At 41.5% G+C, this 20,006-nt stretch overlaps 1 protein-coding gene across 1 annotated transcript in view; it reads right to left on the bottom strand.

Moving 5' to 3' along the window:
• reln (reelin) overlaps nt 1-20,006 on the bottom strand; it is a gene marked incomplete at its 5' end in the record, with an annotated part of 104,464 nt that overhangs the window by 63,616 nt on the left and 20,842 nt on the right. Inside the window, one exon of the mRNA XM_080474564.1 lies at nt 18,111-18,218. Coding sequence (XP_080330690.1) covers nt 18,111-18,218 — 108 coding nt within the window. The remainder of the gene's footprint in view (nt 1-18,110; nt 18,219-20,006) is intronic.

Below are 20,006 nucleotides of genomic sequence, written 5' to 3' on the forward strand. Positions count from 1 at the left end.
CCTTTATATCACGGAGGGCAAGGACAGAACACCGCCCGGCTCATCAATCACCGTGACAGACATTCAGAACAGTTTAATAATTTACTCTACAAAAATAACTTTGCAGTGTCAGCGAAGAGCAAACACACAAACGTGAACTTGGGAGTGCATTTCTTGACAGATAAGCACTTGTTGTAATTGCATAACAGTAAGACGAAACATGTGTCGTCCACCGCACACAATCAAAACACATTTGGACAGTTTAAAAATGTATGTGATGTCCCATCTGTTTGTGAAAAAGTTCTTTGGTGGCTTTTTGTAGCTGCAAACGTGATCAGTCTCTCATAGCCTCCTCCCCTCCTCCCCTCATTCATAACACTGAAAATATAATCAGTGATGATTAATAACACAGGCTTTAATATCCTAGAATCAATGTGCAAATCAATATGCAAAGAGCGTGTGTGTTTCTCTGTGTGTGTTAATGTGTGTGTGTGGTGCAAAACTAATTATTTAAAGAGAAATAATTCCGCCCATTTCTGACAGTAATAAATTTGACCTCACAGATTGTATCCATAAATACACTCACTGTTGACAGCACCATAAAATGTTTCTGTTTGACTCGGCGGTCCGTGTGTGTGTGTGTGTGTGTGTGTGTGTGTGTGTGTGTGTGTGTGTGTGTGTGTGTGTGTGTGTGTGTGTCTGTGTGTGCGTGCGTGCGTGCATGCGTACGTGCGTGTGTGTGTGTGTGTGTCTGTGTTCATTTGGATTGCTGCTAGTAATTTATGCCTTTGTGCTATGTATGTGCCAAACAAAGTTAGCTATTATTTCCTTCAGATTATGCTTGTTATTCTAGCGAGCGCTGTGCATTGATTTGTTCCTGCACAGGACTTTTCAATGCAGCAGCTGTAAATCTTCTGATAACGTAGACAAACGTCAAATCATTCAGCCTGAATAAAGGTTAATAATTATCAAAGTTGTGTTATTTACAGTGTTTTTGACATGACAACATATTGTGCCATTATGTGTGGGTATGTACAGCGTGTGGTCCTAATGTGTCAGATTTATGAGGTGTCGAGCAAAGCAGCCCTGAACCGCGCGAAGGAGCTGCGGGTGTGTAATAACAGAACGAGACGTAATCACCCACTAATAGCTCTGCTGTTACCCAATCACCTCGCCTACAACTTCTCTGTGTAATGGCCACAATTTACTCCAATTCCAGCACATAAACACAAGGAAACACACATTATTGTCTGGAATTACTGCAATTTCATTTTTTTTTTTCAGAGCAGGATCCCCTCAGTTGCCTTATTGATGACATATAGAGCAGCAGAAATCACCTCTGTGATGGCCTTGCATGACAGTCACATACCCACACACCATCGTCCTTTAATCCCCTCTGACACAAAAGACCAGCACTTGCACAACAATTTCTTAGCTGATACGAGCCACTTATTTACTGTCGCAGCCATGGCGGTCAGGGCAACGGCTCAGTCGCTAATTGTCCAATTTTGTGGCAGAAGCAAATAAGAACCTTTGTGAATACTTCTCACCACATTGCTGTGGTGCAATCGGAGAATGCCTGCAGATGTGCATAATACAAGTTTAAGTCCCGTGGCAATGGAAACACTATCTGGAAACTGCATAGACAAACAGAAAGAGAGTGCAGAGAAGAAAATGTTTCATACCAGTGTGGAGTGAATGACACAAACATTCAGTCTTTCAGATCACCAATCTGAACAAATGGTATTTACATATACAGCGTATAGTACCTAAAAGAGTGTTTACACTTCACGACTGTAAATAAGGACATCATTCAATTTTAATGAAGTTAAAATAAACAGTGTGTTTCACAGATTTATACTTTTTTTTTTTTTTTTTAAAGTGTGCATGACTCCTGAGAAAATGAAGCAAATGCATCAAACAGAAAAGTAGAGCGCGTTACAGCTAAAGGTAAGGCTAATGAAAAGCAGAGAGCAGTTTGGCTGGGGTGAAGATGAAAAGGCAGACTGATGCACTCCAGGACACAGCAGCACTGGGACCTGACACCGCTCATAGAATTTCTATTCCCACTTGAAAAATACACTCAGGCATAAAAATGCAAATAACGATTCCTTATTCCTTTCATGTCTGGGTGCGGAAAGAGAGAAAAATCACTATGATTCATTGGGATCCAAATCCCAAATGTTCCGGTGAAGCAACAAGCGTTAGTGAACGTGGACAGAGAAAAAGCTCTGACGTGCCCTGTTCTGTCCAGGGAGAGAGCAGAGGAATAGAAAAGCAGGCTCCTCCGTCACTGTGAAATCAAAATATGTAACAAAGGCCTCCCTGTGTCCTTGTATGCTTGGGTCACACTAACTGCAGGAACTGTTCACCATTTTACTCTTTACTCTGCTGACCCCTGAGTTCTTCGTTCGTGGTGTTATTGTCTGTCACATACTTCTTTTCGCCCGTTCTTGAGTTCTTTCCCTGCAGAATTTTAATGCAATTATATGAACCAAAGGTAGAAGTGAAATGGATTGCCGTTGATCCCTCACATCTGATCATATCACAGGGTTCAACATGCAAAACAACTGCAAGGTTTAACTATACCAGATGAAATATGGTTTAGCTGCTACTGTGTATTGTGTGTATCGAAACTGATGAGCACAACAGGAATTCTTACTGATTTTAAATGAACTAGAGGCTGCTGGCGAGTTCTTTGCAGGTAAAAATCAATCACAACAATCCAACGATCATTTACATACATTTAGCACAGCACATAGCATTGTTTTGCCACAGGATAAACATCTAAACAGATGTGTTTACATCCTCTGATTTGATGTTTGCAAATGGCAGTGAGAGGATGAAGATCAAATCAAAGTGCAAACATTTCTCCACTTTTCAAGTTTGAATGACGAAACTGCAACACAAGTATTAACACATCTTCAATTACAATTGGAAGTCACACAAAAAAAAGTGCTTGATCTGTGAAATAAAACTGTGGTGCATCTAATCTGTGTGTATTCAACTATATGCACCAAAAACCATGTTATTAGGTGATTTTTGCAAGAAATAATTTCTACAATTTGATGTTTCACATCCTTTTAAAAATAATGTATCAAAAACATGTCAGTACTACTGTCAGAACATGTTATGCTTCATCAACTGTGGTAGTTTGCGATCCTTATTGGACTTGTTATCACACCATCAGCTGCTTACAGAAGTCACCTAATGAGCCGACAATGACCGAAGCTGTAACTGCAGCGCAAATGCCACCAGTGATGCTTTCAAACTGCATGTTAGATAAGCACCAGCAGAGGCCACTTCTAATTCAATAAGCAGCCACGGGGGGATCTTGGAGGACCTTCTCGACGACACAGCCACACTCAAATACACACATGCAAATACATGCACGCTCACACGTACAAACACATGCAGTTCTTTCACATGCAGATTGGGCACTTATGAGCTGTCGGCAGTGATTAATGGCAAGGAAGGATGACCTGCGAACTCCCACGGTATGACTGGGCAAAGCTTGTTTCAAAGATATGAGCCCCCACACACACACACACACACACACTCACAACTGCTTATACATGCACTCCTGGACATGCCCCCACACACACAGTCAAACAGATAGACAGAAACACAGGAAATGGGTGTGTCTGGATTTTAAGGGTCATATACTGGTTGTAAAAGTGTCACTGTCACATCAATCTTTGCTGGTAATTGTAGTGAATAACCCCCCCCCCCCCCCCCCCCCCCCCCCCCCCAAAAAAAAACCCTTATAAAAACAAATAGGAAGTCGACTGCCTTATATTTATTCATATGCAGTGTGTTCATGTCTGTCCCCACTAAAATGGCTTTTGCACATTCTGGCCGCTCTTTCTTTGTTTCCTAATGTGAAAACACTTGTATTCACATCTGTCTGTGTCCTCTTTAAATCTCTCTATAACTCATTTTGCAAAGCTAATGAGCTTTCCACAGCCAAGCTCAAAACAAGTCAAATAGATGGAGTGAGAATTTTCCCTGATGGAGCAGATGGGCAATCGGTGGCTCAGCCTGGCAGCAACTTAACACTGTGGGACCAGCAGGAGACCGAGTCGAACTGGCATTAGAGCTGATAGTTTGGCTTTGTGGCAGGGCTGTGAGGACTCAAATGGCACTATTCAAATTTTTGTGCACATTTACCAAAATCGGCACAAACCATTTGACATCTGGTCAGTTGCGAACAGCTACTGTATTTTGCACTTATTCCACAGCTGGCAAGCAGTTATGTCTGCTTGAGGAGTAACAGGAAATCATCAGCTTGTATGATCCATCTGTGTTTGGTCTGAGTGTATCCTTCACTGTTAATGTGTTTAAAATGATTTAAACTCAATCAAATTTTTTTCTTCCCTTTATACTTCTGGCAGACAGAATTTCATTGGAAAACTGCACTAGTGTAGTGAAGCAATTTAAATAATTTCTTATTGCTTTCTTTCCACCTTCAGTAAAAACAATAAACTTGTCCATCATTCACTTCACTGGAGCAATTGTTAATAAATTCATCCAAGTCTTTAATGCTGCCATAAATTCACACATGGTCTTCTGATGCCCACATAAACACATTCAAAAGCAAGTGCAGTTAAAATGCATGGGTATTAATAACATGGATTCTGCAGCATTAATGAAAACCCCACAAAGTAGCTTAATGTGCTGTAAGGGAATTAGATTATGAGATTTTAGTCGAGGGAATTTATGTTTGTCGCTGCTCGCTATATAATATTTGATTTAGCAGAGAACAGTGGGTCTCATTTAAAAAGCAGAGATTAATGTTTACGATGCACATCTTTTGTCCTCCAGGCCTGCTGCGTGCATATTTGTAATGAGTGTGTATTTGTACTCTCACATAGATAATAGCCTTAAATTCTCCCACTGGCGCAGACATTGCTCTCCAAATCATTTAGGGTGGTGTACACTGGGTTTCAAAGTCATTAAATGGTCATTTTTCAAGCAGCAATTCTTAGCACCTGTCATAAACCTACTGGAGCATTAACATGCGTTATTAAAAGCCTGTGAATGTATGGGAATCTGTCAAAAGCCAGAATAATGCTCCTGTCAACATGTTTCAAGAGAAAACCACACAATGCCTACATAAATGATACATCACAACAGTACTGACAGCCAGATCAGGGACCTCATATGCTTTGTGTTTCTGAATGATCCCACGCAACGAGTGAGTTTGTGTGCCTGGGTTGTGCTTCTTTCACCCCTTCTTTTTAGTACCATCCTCAGAGAGTCGGGCAGACCACTGCAGGGTCTCACGGCGCATGACAAACGGAGTCTGATCCACTATTGGCTAAAAAGGGCATCCATCTCAGCACCTGCCAATCATACTTCCATGGAGACGGGTTGGCAGCGTTTCTGGGGATGGCAGGGGTCCACCACAGTGTTGCCAGGAGGGAAGCTGTGTGTTAATATGGGTGGTGAAAGATGCCAGTGGCCAAAGGGGGAATGAGAGTGAGAGACTCTGGGAAAGAGGGGAAGAGGTTGGCCACATGAATGGAAATACTGGCATTAAAGTATACCTGGAGGTCTCCTAATGAGTGTCAAGGATGATGCACAAGTACATGTTTACAATGACATCAATGTTTCCACGGTACATCCAACAGAAAGCTTCTGGAAAAGGCAGTGTACTCAAACTCTAAGCACCTGACACTTTGCTATCTGCATGCATACATTTGCAGAACAGTTCCTCTTTCATTTGGGCTTTCATTGTATCTCACAGCATCCAACATCCATCATCCATAAACTCCTGATGGCGAGGCCGCACACACACCCACCCACACACACACCCACAAAAACACAATCTAGAGCGTAGTGTAGGAGCTGCCAGTACAGCTCTAACCAACTGAGAGAGACTATTTTACACAAGAACATATGCTCATACATGAACAATTATTTAAACCACACATTTTACTAATTTAATATCTGTTAACACTTGTGCAATATTCTCCACATGTTGTATCTGTCCAAATGACAGAGAAAATGCACATTTAGTCCGTTGTCTGTGTGATCAGGAGCTACAAGCCATGCAAGCATGAATGATAAATGAAGTTCAGGAACACTCGTGGAGCATATTACACCCTCCTGAACTAATGTGTCATAATTGAAATGAATGCAGTTCTGAATCAAGTGTATGTTTTGTAGCCCCACCTTTTGAAGGCAAACCAACAAACACACAGATATGCTCATACTGTATATTTTACTGAGAATACTGTTGTAGGTTTTGTTGGACACAGGGTATTCTTTTCATGGCTTTGGTATTAATTCCCATAACAGTCGGGCTATGGGGCGTTTATATGTTCTCTTCAGTATGGGTTTTCTCAAGTTTCCCCCCCACAGTCCCCCACAAAAAAACCCTCACAAAACATTTATTTAAGGCAAACTGGTGGTTTTCGGTTGCCTTTAAGTGTAAATGTGAGTGTTTTTGACTCCCTTTGTGTCATATACTATTGCCCTGAATTTGGTGAAGCACAAGGACGAGTAGATGGACAGTTAATCCTGAACTAAAGTGAAACAATAAATCCAGGTTACACTGCCCTGCCCTGAAACAATTTTACAAAGTTAGAAACAAGCTGGACTTTTAGATAGTTATATTTATTTACATTTGTTAATTTAACCTGTTCTTTTTCCTCTTATGTTGCTTTTTTATCATTGTCTCACTACTTTTAGTTGTTCATTCTTGCTTGTATTTAGTTTTCAATGTCTAATTTTCTTTCTTTATTATATTTATATTTTATCCTAATATTTAATGTTTTACATTTGGTTTTATCTCCTTTTTGATCAGTTTTTAACCATATTTCATCTTGTTTAGCTGTAGTCTTAAATGTTTTTCATCTCTTCTCTTTCTTTCAATTTGACTTATCTTTTAAATGTCTTTATTATTCATTCTTGTCTTGTATTTACTGTTCCCTTGTCCGTCTTTGTCGTGTCTTGTAAATATTGAATCAAATATTCTGTGAGGCACTTTCAACTATACGACTGTGCATTGAAAGTGCCGTACAGCTCAAATTTGATTCAGCAAATACGGCCACCAATTTGATAAACATTCTAAGCACTGAAGTCTCAAACAGGCACAATCAGAGCAGGAAACAAGTTACATAGTGAGGTGTGTTACCTCAAACGAGATTACTGTAATAGAGATTAGACTGGGCCTCATGGCATCATCAGCACTGTCACCTCAAAATGACAATATCCACAGTTCGAGTTTTGGCTTGAAGGCCCTCCTGTGAGGATTTTGCCTGTATTCCCTGTGTGTTTGTGGGTCTTTAAGTTCTCCAGTTTCCTAGTCTAAAAACATGTGCTTGAGGTTCATTTGTGATGCTACGTTGCCTGCAGGTGAGAATACAAGTGATGTGGCCTGTCTCTGTATTCGTCCACCCCCAACCCAGCCAAAGCTCACACTCCTAAATTCTGACATTATTTTCAATTGCAGATGTTACAGCCACAGCAAAATGAGGAAGTTTCACGCCAAAATTAAATGCAAATTAAAGAGAGATTGCAAAGACAAACAACTGAGAGTACTATCACGTCAGATAATATGATCAAGGCAGATTGGTTTTCTCTTCCAAAAGAATCTACTAAGGGTTTCCTTTGAAAAATCTTTTTATGTTTTCTTGTCAGGCTGGAGAGCACAATGCTGGAAGGCCAAATCCATCATATTGAGATTCAAGTTAATAAACAAGGACTTCCCCCTCTTGCGTCCTCCGATGAATTTGAAAAGTCAAGATGAGAAACAGTGACCTGGTTGGACCTGAGTTTAGTCTTCAAGATCTGGACATGTATTACATAAACCATCACAACATGGTTGCTAAAAGGCATAATAGTGGCATCGCATAGCCTGCAGAGTGCTGGTGGTGTGAGGCATGTGGAGGAGCATCCAGCAGAGGACAGCCAGTTTTGTGCCCCTCGAGAGGTTTACCACACTGGGTGGCAAAGTTCTCCTCCCCCATCCTTCTAGTCCTTGAGCTCCAATTTCCTAATTTAAACCTCCATCTATCCATCCATGCATCCATCAATTCATCTGTCCATCCATCCATCAGCAGAACCTATGAGCAGCTGCCTTCTGTGGGTGTGTGTGTCACTGGAGCTTGGCAGGAACACACCACAGCTTTACCGGCAGGCGCCACGGCTAATTTGATTTTTAATTCAACACGACTCCTCAGCTAACAGTTTGAGCTGGGGATTAATTAATCTGATTTGACTCGTGCTAATTTCTTGCACCCACGTCCCTGCTCTCCACTCATCATCGCCGCAAACAAACAAAGTGGTGAGGCTATGGTCTCGCAGGCCCTGTCCTGACACACATGTTGAGTATGAGGGATGGAGACCTGAGGCGACAGGTGAGGAGCCAGTGGAAAGCCTTGAGAGTGCGTGGAATGGTGCCTGTGCTGCATATGCATGTGTGTATATAAATAAAGTGTGTGTGTGTGTGTGTGTGTGTGTGTGTGTGTGTGTGTGTGTGTGTGTGTGTGTGTGTGTGTGTGTGTGTGTGTGTGTGTGTGTGTGTGTGTGTGTGTGTGTGTGTGTGTGTGTGTGTGTGTGTGTGTGTGTGTGTGTGTGTGTGTGTGTGTTTTTTTATGAAGGCGATTGGAGCCGAGCCTGGTCTGACAGAGGAGTGCTGGGAGGCAGTGAACTAATCACGGCAACAGACTGGTTCTCATAAGGAGGGCACAACAAAGAGAAGGTCAGAAATTATTTTCACTGCCAAAATATGGGTCAGAGTGGATCTGGGTGAGCAGTTCATAGATAACTCGCACATGATGCAAAAAAAAAAAAAATAAATAAATTAAATTAAATAAAACTTTTTTTAAAAAGTGGGCCAAGCAGTGGAGCATTCCTGTTCGACTTGGAGGCTTTTAGAGGCTGGAGGGCCAGATCCAGCCAGGCCCTTAAGGGAGAGCCCAGTAGAACCACTAAGCTCGGAGTCAGAGCGAGCGCTTCCACTGTTTCTAATACAATCTGCAACCAACTTTAAAAATGAATAGACCGGAGAGTGCAGTTTGTCTGGCATGCACTTTGTAAAAGCGAAAAAAGGAGAAGAATAGGAAGACTTCTGTACATTCACTGGCTCTCAGTTTGCACACAGATACCCACCCACTTTCAAGGTGCATGTGGAAGTATAGAGAAGCATAAGGAGTTTTATATCACAACACAACAAAGATGAATTTCAAAGTCAGATGCCTCTGTGCTGAAATGATGCAAACCCACTAGCGCTCACAGAAATGTGTCAATCTGAGCGGTCTTTGACTCAGAGCTTTCTGTCTTTATGCTATCTTTATTTCTTTCTCATTCTCTTTGGCATGTAACCATCCCTCTCTGCATGGCAAAAAATAACATTGCTCTGCTCAAGAGAGACCACACATGGGAGCAACAGCCTACGCCTGCTGCTCTCTCCTGCAGGATAGAATAAATAGATAAAAAAAATAAAATAAAACTGCCCAACAGCTCACACACACCACTTTGAAATCTCTATCACAGTGAGTCCAGCTCCTTTTCCCTATTTTTTTCTCTCTTAGTCACCCTATGCTTTTTTTTTTTTTAACCATACATTCAGATGCAGAAAATATAGCAAGGCAAGGAAAATACCCAGCATGTGAATAAATATGTGTTCACTCTCACACAAAGCAAAGGCGAGTACACAAAGTCAACCATGAAGCACACACTTGGACACAAGAAGACACACACACATGGACACCAGCACATGAAGCGAACAACACACACACACACACACACACACACACACACACACACACACACACACACACACACACACACACACACACACACACACACACACACACACACACACACACACACACACACACACACACACACACACACACACACACACACGTGCTAGCACACCTAGTGAAGCCATGGGAGTTCAAAGAAGGGACTGCGCTCTCCAAGAGAGCTGGAGTACATGAAGTGAACCAGTAAATTCACAGCAGCAGCAGCAGCACCACCTGAGAGACAGGACCTATGAGGTCAGGAAGTATGGTGGTCTACTTTAAATGAATAATGAATGATGTTTTATTGTTTACGGTTTGAATTCTTCAAAGACTTTTCTATAGAGGCTCTACACATGGAGAGAAGCTACCTCTGACGTTGGGTGAATAATCACCAGAGCATTTCTCTAGACTCTCAGAGCATGCAAATCTTTAGCCACCTGTTAGCAGTCTCCAGCCATTGTAGTTTGGTGGGGGAGATCATGTTAAACAACGGGAGGGACAGGACGGAGGATCAGCCTGGGCAAGAGGGACGGGTCCTGTGCCAGCAGAGCAGAGAGATTTACAGCTAGCCGATCCTGCTGATCTTGAGTCTGATCTGACACTGTGCTGCAGAGAACACAAATCACCTCCCATACATAACCCTGCACATGACAACTCATTCCATCTTCTGCACTAATGAATTCATCATCAGGAGGAATCTGCCTTTGGTGTATCAGCACTGAGCAGAGAAGGAGTAATGGCTTAGATAAGTCATCATTATCATTATCAGCAACATCACTGCTGCCAGCACCACCTTGCCTCCGTTTTGCCCATAGTTTAGGAGCAACAGTTTGGAAGTGTGCGGTATCCTTGACAGAGTTGCAACAGTGAAACTGTGACAGTATTCAAGGTTATTATGAGGAAAGATATCACAGCAAATATGTCACAAATGTGCATACAATTTACAAGAATAAGCATCAATGTATGTATGTCAATAGAATTTGAATGTGTTGGTGTATGAATGGGTAAGTTAGGAAGTGTGAGAGCTTTTATGATGGCAAGCAAGTGTATATGTGTGTGTATGAAGGAGTTTAAACGGCACAGTCAGGGAGCTGTCAGCAGAGAGCCGGGGAGCAGGCTGATCACAGGGCTGCACTGCGTTTGATGTCTCCCAGGGACTGACAGCTTTTCTCCCCATGGGAACCCCTACTCTCACCCCTTCCCTGCTCTCTACACCACCCGTTCTCTTTATCCTCCATCTTTACATACACGGTATCTCCCTCTCAGTTTTTTTTTTTTTCTCTTGTCACACTGATTGGGAGGGAGGGTTAGAGGAAGTAACGCCTGTGCTCTCCTGGGACTGTTTGTGCGGTTTTAGAAAACACAGAGGTTTCAAAACAAGACTTTGTACTGGAGAAAAACACCTGTGAGTGCGTTTCTATAAATACTGACATGATGAGGTGCCATCTCTCCTAGTCTGACATTCAGGCTGATATTCAATCTAGGTGGTGGCAAGAGGTTGTGGACGGCTGACCTTCAGCTTTAAGATGGATGACTCTGTGGACATCGGGATTTGAATGCATAATTGTGCATGGTATAAAGGGACAAGGTGTGAAATTTCAATATGTTTTCGTTTCTGCTAGGAGTGCTACAAGTACTCACTTTCTGAAATATAGAGTACTAAAGATAAACAATTATCTTTATTAATACACAATTTTGGCTGAGGCAGGGACGGTCTTTCACTGTAAACCTCAATCCGTCACGAATGAAAGTAGTACCGAGCCAGTTTTAAGAATGTGAGGAGTACAACCTCAAGACCATTGGAATGTAGGTAGTCAAATAAAAGGTCTACATGACTGTACATGGATGAACACATGTGGTTTAAACAAGGTCCAATAATGTTTTAGAGTTGTAGCATCTTTTTTTCCTGTATCTCACTGAGGCCAAAGCAGCTGATTGTTTGCATTTCCCAAGCGTGCATGTCCGAGAGCCTCTGGTTTCCCAAGTAGGAACATTCTACTGTTGCATTTATGAAAGTAGGGTTGAAACTTTTGAGGGTGATATATGAGGTTCCATCATTTGTCATTTTCATGCTCCAGTTCTGTCTTCAAATGACTTGATTTATGATTGACACGAAAACTAATTCCCTCATCATCAGTTGCCTCTGGTGCATGTTCATTTTGAAAAGTTGTTGTAACTAGGCAGGAAATACCATTTATGTCCTGTGGATCTGCTCAGAAGAATTATTTTAAAGTGAAATCACATAAAGTTTGGCATTCAACCGATGTCTGCAGTTTGACAAAGAGCGTTTGGTTTAAGTTCATAATAAATCTGCAAGTTTTCCTGTCATTGTGAGAAAGGTGACAGCTCTTACTTACTTTTCAATATAGTACATTTATTTGGCATGTTTTGTCCCATCTCCTTTGATTACTTTTCCTCTTCCATTCAATGATGGTAAATCAACAGAAGCAGAAGCAAGGATACTTGGACCAGATGAGGGTATAGCCCAGGGGTCGGCAACCTTCAACACTCAAAGACCCATTTGGACTCATTTCCCATTGAACACAACACACTGGGAGCCACAAAACCCTTTGGACATCCAAATGAAGGTAACACTGCATATATTGATTTTAACTTCTGTGCTACGCATAGAAAACTGGGGAATAGCGGTTCAAGAATCAGAATAAAGAAAACCGCATCTTTAAAATGAACTAAACATTTCTAAATGAATACATGCAAGGGTCAGGACTCAAACCCTCTTCTCCCTGAACAGCAGGTAAGACTCAAACCACTCGACTACGGTGGCCTCATATGTGAAACAGCTTACTACAAGACATTTGTCACTGTGTCACTCAGTTCAATCTTTTCAATAAAAGTTTTGGCCAAAATTAAATTTTCCCTCGACGAAAAACAGTACATAAGTGGGGAGGGAGAGAAAGAGCGATGGGGCGTTGGCTTCTTTCTGACCCAGGAGCTTCAGCGCCTTTATGTGGGAGTCCAGGGTTTCTAGTACCATGAGCGTGACTGGTGTGGCATTAAATATAATTAAGTTGTTGTGTAGATACTTTTTATTCATTGTTAAGTGAATAATTGCCACTGTCTCTGGCAGTGAATGTGAAAAAGTGAAGGACCTTCATCAGTGTCAAACCCCCATATAGCTCAACACAAGGAGCTGCAGCAGAGGGACAAAAGAGCCACTTGCGGCTCCGGAGTTGCTGGTTGCCGATCCCTGGTATAGCCCAAACCGACAAATCACATCCTGCCTTTAGCCCTTTTAACCTTTTAACAACAATAGTCCCCAAAACACCACCTACCTCTGCTTTACTTTTGCTTTATAGTTTTTGGGAGTTGAGTTGTAAAACACTTCAAGTAGAGTAGTTAATTTTTCAGAATACAGCACGAGTTTGACTCAGCATAACTTTATTGAAAGAAATCATGGTGTTCGGTCACTGAAATATCTTAAAATGTATTCGCACGTGATTCCAAGTCCATTTTATCGAGGAATAAAATGGACTTGAGAGCTGAATTAATTAAAAAACAACAATTGCTTTCTGCTAAATGCAGTGTCCCATGACTTAGCATACGTTATGGAGACCTCAATGTGTGTAAAGGATGATTGTACTCATGGTTGCAGGCCCTCTCTAGCCCCTCCCCCACAGGTCAAGGTGCAGCAGGATTTCATCTCCTGTCGAGTTGTGTGTTAGCATGAGACCATCCGTCATGGAAACGGAGTGTCGGCTGGATGTCCCCGTCACTAAGCTGTCCATTCTGTCAGACAGCCAGATCCATCATATTGAGATGGGGACTGGTCCTTGCTAGAAGAAGCCAACCGCCCCACAAATACATACAAATATGCAAATTAATGACAAAATAAACATCACCCAGCAAACGAGCCATCCATCAATGACCAGTTTCCCAGCAGCTCAGCATTGGCAAAGCAACAGCAATCAGCCACTCCGTCAGAGGGAGTGATGGAACGCCATGCTCTGCTCTTTTATTCTCTCTCCTTCTTATATCATTCACATACTGTCTTCTTTTAATCTGTCCCTATTTGCCATTTTTCATGCATGTTTTCTCCAGGTTTTCCATCTCACTCTGCATACACACTGATTCCTTTAATCTCACACATTTTGTGAGCTCCATGTTGGCATTTTTGCCCATCCATTCCTCCCCATCAATTTTCAGAGCTCTCTTCTCTCTTCAAGTGTCTGCTAATCATAGTAATTATAAGTTAGTGGGAGACATTTAGAATGAATACTTGCTCTGTCTTTGTATTTGAATTGATGATTATTTTCATGGAAAACATTTCTTATTAGGGGACCAACACAAATCAGGCTACAAGTGAAATGTGTTTGGCCTTTGGGTAGCAATACATCAAATCCCTGTTGCTATGCAGCATATAATGGCAAAATGTTGTATTGACATCTAAACCAAATGAATCAAAATGGATGTAGATAAGTCATTGTTTTTGTTATAAAATCTTTACAGATGCCAGATTGTGAGCTGTGAGTTGCCATCAGAAAACTGAAAGACTGCAATGGAAAAAAAACACTCTTAGTGGAATAAAAGTCGACAGGGGGAAAAACATGAAGTAGTAGGAAATATCCAGCAGTTGAGTCAGTTTGGACTAGTGTAGCTTTTCTGGCAGTGTGTACAGGCATCAATTATGAGCATGTTACAATATAATGCATAACAGTTCTACTCTGAACCATGTTGCAATGGTTTCCAGTGAGTGATTGAGCTGTCAGACTTATGAAACACAATCGACTAAAACAAAACACACAACATGGACTACTTATTCATTGCATGTTGTGGCCACATAGTGCTAACTAAAAATATAATGGACTGAGGTTGTGCTTCCAAACCTGGGAATGTGTGGTTAACTTTGTTGCCTTTTAAGAGTCAATATTTAGTAAGATACAGTATGCATTGGAAGCGATTAACTGCGGGATATCCTGAGTTATTACGGTCACATAAATGAAATAGAGCATTAAATCACAGTGACTATAAACACGGCCGACCAAAAACTAAGCTGTTCACCTTATACCGTCAATGTGGCAAAAATCAAGGGATTCCCACAAGGGTTTCTTGAGATATTGCAATCCCAAAATGGGACACATGAGGTCACACGAACCATGACCTTTAGCAAACAAAAACTAATGAGTTCATCTTTCTGTTGGGGTGAACATGAGTGCCAAGTTTGAAGAATATCCCGGAGGAATTACCTTGTAAATGAGAATGAGATGGATACAAGTACAAACGTGTCTTTGTATGTTTGTACATCATGTGTCTGCAGACTGTGTTTCAAACCTACAACTGTAACAGGCATAGAGGCATTGGAAGGAATTGTTGATTCTTTCCTGTTAACCTTCTTATTGCCATCCTATCACTGCTGACAGGTTTTGGCCTTCCTACTTCTATGAGCTGTAACTCAAAGAGCATTTATGATTGAACGAAAAATTCAAAACGACCATAAATCAGAGAAATAGACCTTTGTGCCCATAAACTAGAAAATTACAGTGGCCCTCACAACTTCCACAGTCCAATCACAGACACACATTTGTAATATGAGCTTCTCAGAAGTGTCAAAACACACAGTAATATTGAAGAACTACCAGACATTTAAAGTTAAAATTATCTGAGGAATAAAAACACTCATTCATTGGCATTTTTTAATGGGACAGCTACACAATCTATATAAATCCAGGCATCCTAGTGATGGGATGGTTAAGCTGTGGTACCATGAAATAAAATTGTTGTTGCAGACTGTTTCAGCCAGACAAGTTTATAAGCCCCTTTTAGGGTGAATTTGTGAAAACCACAGTCAATTTAAACTCCGTTGTTCTGTCTTTGGGTGGGCATAACTCCTAAACAGAACACTGTTTTAAGATCCAGTTTGAATCTGCACAATCACGGTGGAGTAGTTGCAGAATCATAAAGGTCTGTGGTTCACCCCCAGACAGTGAGTGTGGGCATCTCTTGCCTTGTGGCAGCAGAGAGAGACATGAGCATGTGGAGCCAGAGCTCAACCCAGAAGCCGAACACACGGCATTCCTGAGACTAAATCAAATAATCCTCATTGTTTCAAAGGAAATCGCTAATTCAACAGTGAGTGGGTGCTGTGCTTTAACAAGTCAATAAAGCAAGTTAGGCCCACAAAGCAAAACATTTTAATTACAAATATAAAGTAAAGAGGGAATGGGTCAAACAAACTAAAATTAAATGCTCACTTCTGTCACTGTCCGATGGTGTTTGTGTGTGACTTTGTGTGAGGTCTTTGCCAGAGAGAAAAAAGAGGAAGGAGAAACATAACAAAAGGAAGTTGGAGATGGAGTGTGTATTTGTGTGTTGTGGGTTTGTGCCCTGCACACTCCTTTTATGCATATAAAAACAATGAATATTGAAAGAAATGGCTAAGATGAACCTTTTTGGAGGCCAACATGCAGCCGTACTTTCTGTTTGCTTTTATGCTCCCTGCCTTACATATTCTTTCCACAAACAGTAACTGAACTTGAACTGGCATCATCCAGCGACCGTACAGTAACATGCATAGCCTAACGCTGTGATCTCAGTCCTCTAAAACTTTCACCAATCTTAATCTACGAATAGTCCCCTCACTGTGAGTGCAGTGATGTTTCACACATCCACCACTAGAGTTCATGTTAGTTACTCCACTGATACATCTGTCAGCCACATGTTCCCCCAGCTTGCCACCACTTCAATAACTTTACACTCCTGCATGTGTGTGTGCATAGTCCTGTCCATATCTATCTGTGTCCTCTACATGCCTCCATCCAGGAAGATTAGATACACGCTTTATCTCTGGTGGTCTACACAGAAAACTGCAAATAAAATTCCCAGATGGAGTCTTGTGACTCTCTTGTCCTCGCAAGTTTCTTTATGTTTGTCACAACAACGTACATCAAGCAGCGTTGCACTCGATTACTGTTTCACTACATTATCTTGAAAGGATTTTCCTCAAACACTGCGCCTTTCATGCAGAGTAATGTCACCAGGTTCCCATAAGCTCAGTGATGAAGCATATTCTCTGTGGGAGCATCCTTGCTCAGCCCTCCCAAGGCTGAAGAGACTTCAATCCCCAGATGTGTGAAAACTCATCATACAGATGTGAATAGGATGTTGTAAATGTCTCCTAAAAATCTCCTCTATTTAATAATTGTACAGACTAATGAAAAATGACAGAGAAATAAAACTGTAATTGAGAAAGAAATCCCACGTAATGTTTTATAGCTGTTATGAATCACCTCCTAGTTTATGACAGCACTGATTCTGCTTGTAGCTTGTGTACTGAAGCCCATGTTGGGACGTGAAGCAGGAGAATTACAGCAGATGGACTAAATGCACACGGCTCTTCTGCTAAGGGCCAACAACCTCAAAGGTACTGTGAATCCTGGACAGCATCGCTGCTCACCAGAGTACACAAGGCTTTGCAGACCTATTTAAACACATAGCCGATGACTAACAGAGTACGTAGCGACAGTCTTGAAACATTTCAAATAATTAGAGTGATGCAATTGTTGCTTGGATGACTTCCCAGTATACCAAGCTGCCAAAAGTGAACAGCGGCCCTGGCCTGGGTGGAGCCAGCGTCTGAGGAACAGTAGAGTTAGTCAGGGAAAGTGAACCCACTGGGCAGCGGCTCTGTTCTCCAAGGAGTTCTTTATGGCCAGTCCATCACCACAAGAGACCCTCCACCCATGCACATGAGCTCCATAGACACGCATTTCATTTGATTCTAAAACCTCTCGATGTGTCTACTAATGAGTTTCACCAAAGTAATTCATTGGCCTTTTCAGTGATGGCACCTGCCTAAGAATTAGTTTTTGCATCAATTTATTTAAGTTATGAAATACAAAACTGAAAGGCTTTAACTTTATCAAGAGAAAGCCAATGATGGACAAACGTTTTTGCAAACTAACAAGTAAGTAACAAAACAAGCCTTATATGCAAAACTGCAACATATTATGTTTCCACGTGAAACAAAAGTCAGATCCAATCGCAACGGAGTCCAGAGCTTGAGTGCAACATGATGACTGTTGGCTGAAGCTGACTTGTGTCTGTCAGGATCTCAACTTCTCTGCTTTCCAGTGTATTCTCATCAAGATCATCTATATTTTTTCATTTTTTTTTCATTTCCCTTCTCTCCCCAAAACTCAGCTGGCCAAATCCATGATCACATGCCTCGTCCATCATGCCCTGTCACAATAAGAGAATTGAAGTGGTCTTTTTTTCTCACTTTGAAAGCGGATGTAGTTCACTGAGCTGAGTTGTGATACACCCCAGTCCCAGCACTAAGATATTGTTTGGACTGTGCCGGGGATTGGTAGTGCACAAGCAATGAGTTGCTTCTCTTGAAAAAGGAATAATACTTACCAAAACCAAAGGCAGCTGGAGCGGGGATTGGAGCCGACTGAACTGGTGTGGAGGTGTAGAGGCCAGTCACCAGCAGACCGTCAAAAGAAACACTGGTGGAGATGGTTACTGAAGACAGAGGGAGAGGGAAATGTCAATTATTGGTGATACTTTAAAGCTATGTTATTGCAAAAAATACCTCAACGAAATGCATAATAAATAAGATGTTTATTGTCGTAGTACACCAAAAAGCATGAAAAGACATATTTGCACTTTTTGTACACTAATGAGCTAAGTAATTTCTTTAATCCACCAGACACCAAACGGTCAGATAGTAACAGGTACAATGGTTACTGGAGACTTTGAAAGTGAAAGTTAACACCTGATTTGCAAATTTGACCACATTTTGGGTAGGATGTGTAGAAGTGTGCATACGCTAAAGCTTACTGCAACTTTCTGCTGCGAATGAGAATGTAACATGAGATTTCTGTATAGCTATAACAATTTGCATTTGCTTAACTTTATTTATAATTTTTGGTATGAATGTATGTTGTTCCTTACATATTTCATTAATTAGTCAGTCAGATATTTCTTTATTTTGTGTTTTAGTGATATATTTAGCATGGAAGAGTGTAAAATGTAACAAGAACACAAATTAACTGTAACAAGCCTAACCCACTGCCCTGGAGATGGCGAGCCAAACATGTTTTCAGGGTTACAAGACCACTGCACACCACCACCGGACAATATCACTCCACTCCAACTGGGCAATAAGTGGTGCTATAACTATAATAATCTATAAGAACGTATTTACTATGTAGAATTCATCCACCCCCATATTCTGTACATGTCCACACTTATAGGCACCGTGTGCATATTTTTCTATTATATTGTATTTTTATCTGCTTTTTTTTAGTTCCTATGTGTGCTTCTTTCTCTGTACTATCCTGTTGTACCACTGCAAATTTCTCCACATGCGAGATAAATAAAGGGATATCTTAGCTTATCTTATGAGCAGGGCACTCAGGTGTTAAGAAATTAAAATGTAAAGGGCCCACTACCTGGGATGCCAGTTAAGAGTGAGAAAAGTGCACAAGTGTGTAAAACCTCAGATATCAAACGCATGTCTGAATACACAAACACAGCAGTATAGCTCATGCAGGCAAAATGGGGGCTCAAGACCCTTCTGAACTTGTTAAATAAGAAGAGTAAAATGTCATCACCTTGCCAAATGTTTCACAGGCAGCAGTGCCAGAACGTAATCTACCTCATCCTCAACAAATCAAACTGCTTTAATCAAAGTCTGTCCCTATTGACAACCATATTAGGAGAGACTGATGAGCTAATTGGATGTAACCCAGAGAGCTTTGCAAAGCTTTTCCTCATCTAAGGTCACTGTGAGCAGCAGCCGCAGATCTCAAACCTGCCAAAGGGTAATATCCTGCTGAACATACAGCTGAAAGTATCCAGCAGCAAGTTGAATATTGATCCACCCAGTAAACAACAGCTCTGAGTGATGGGACCACAGAGTCGGCGGCATCACTGGAGGAAAAGAGCTCAGACCCTGGACTGCTTCCAGCCAGACATATCGGAGCACAGGGGATTCGTCTGTGGCCCAAAGCAGAACACACTTTCCCCAAAAAGCAGTTTTGTACATTGAGGAATACAATCCATTGTTACATCCCGACCCTGGAGTATCCCCTTCCTATATGGGGGGAAAGAACATGAATAGAAGAAGATACCCAGAAGGTAGCTGTGTGTTGATAAGAATAGCATCATGTCAGTTTGGGTTGATTTGGGGCATTCAGTCTGCTCGACATGGTATGTTTTATTAGTGGAATCCAGGCAGAGGAGACTCCTGTGTGGCCTTGTCTGCCTGTCTGACTATGTGGCTCCAGTAACATGTCCTTACACAAG

The sequence above is a fragment of the Lipophrys pholis genome, assembly GCF_963383615.2.
Source record: "Lipophrys pholis genome assembly, chromosome: 11".
Taxonomy (NCBI): Eukaryota; Metazoa; Chordata; class Actinopteri; order Blenniiformes; family Blenniidae; genus Lipophrys; species Lipophrys pholis.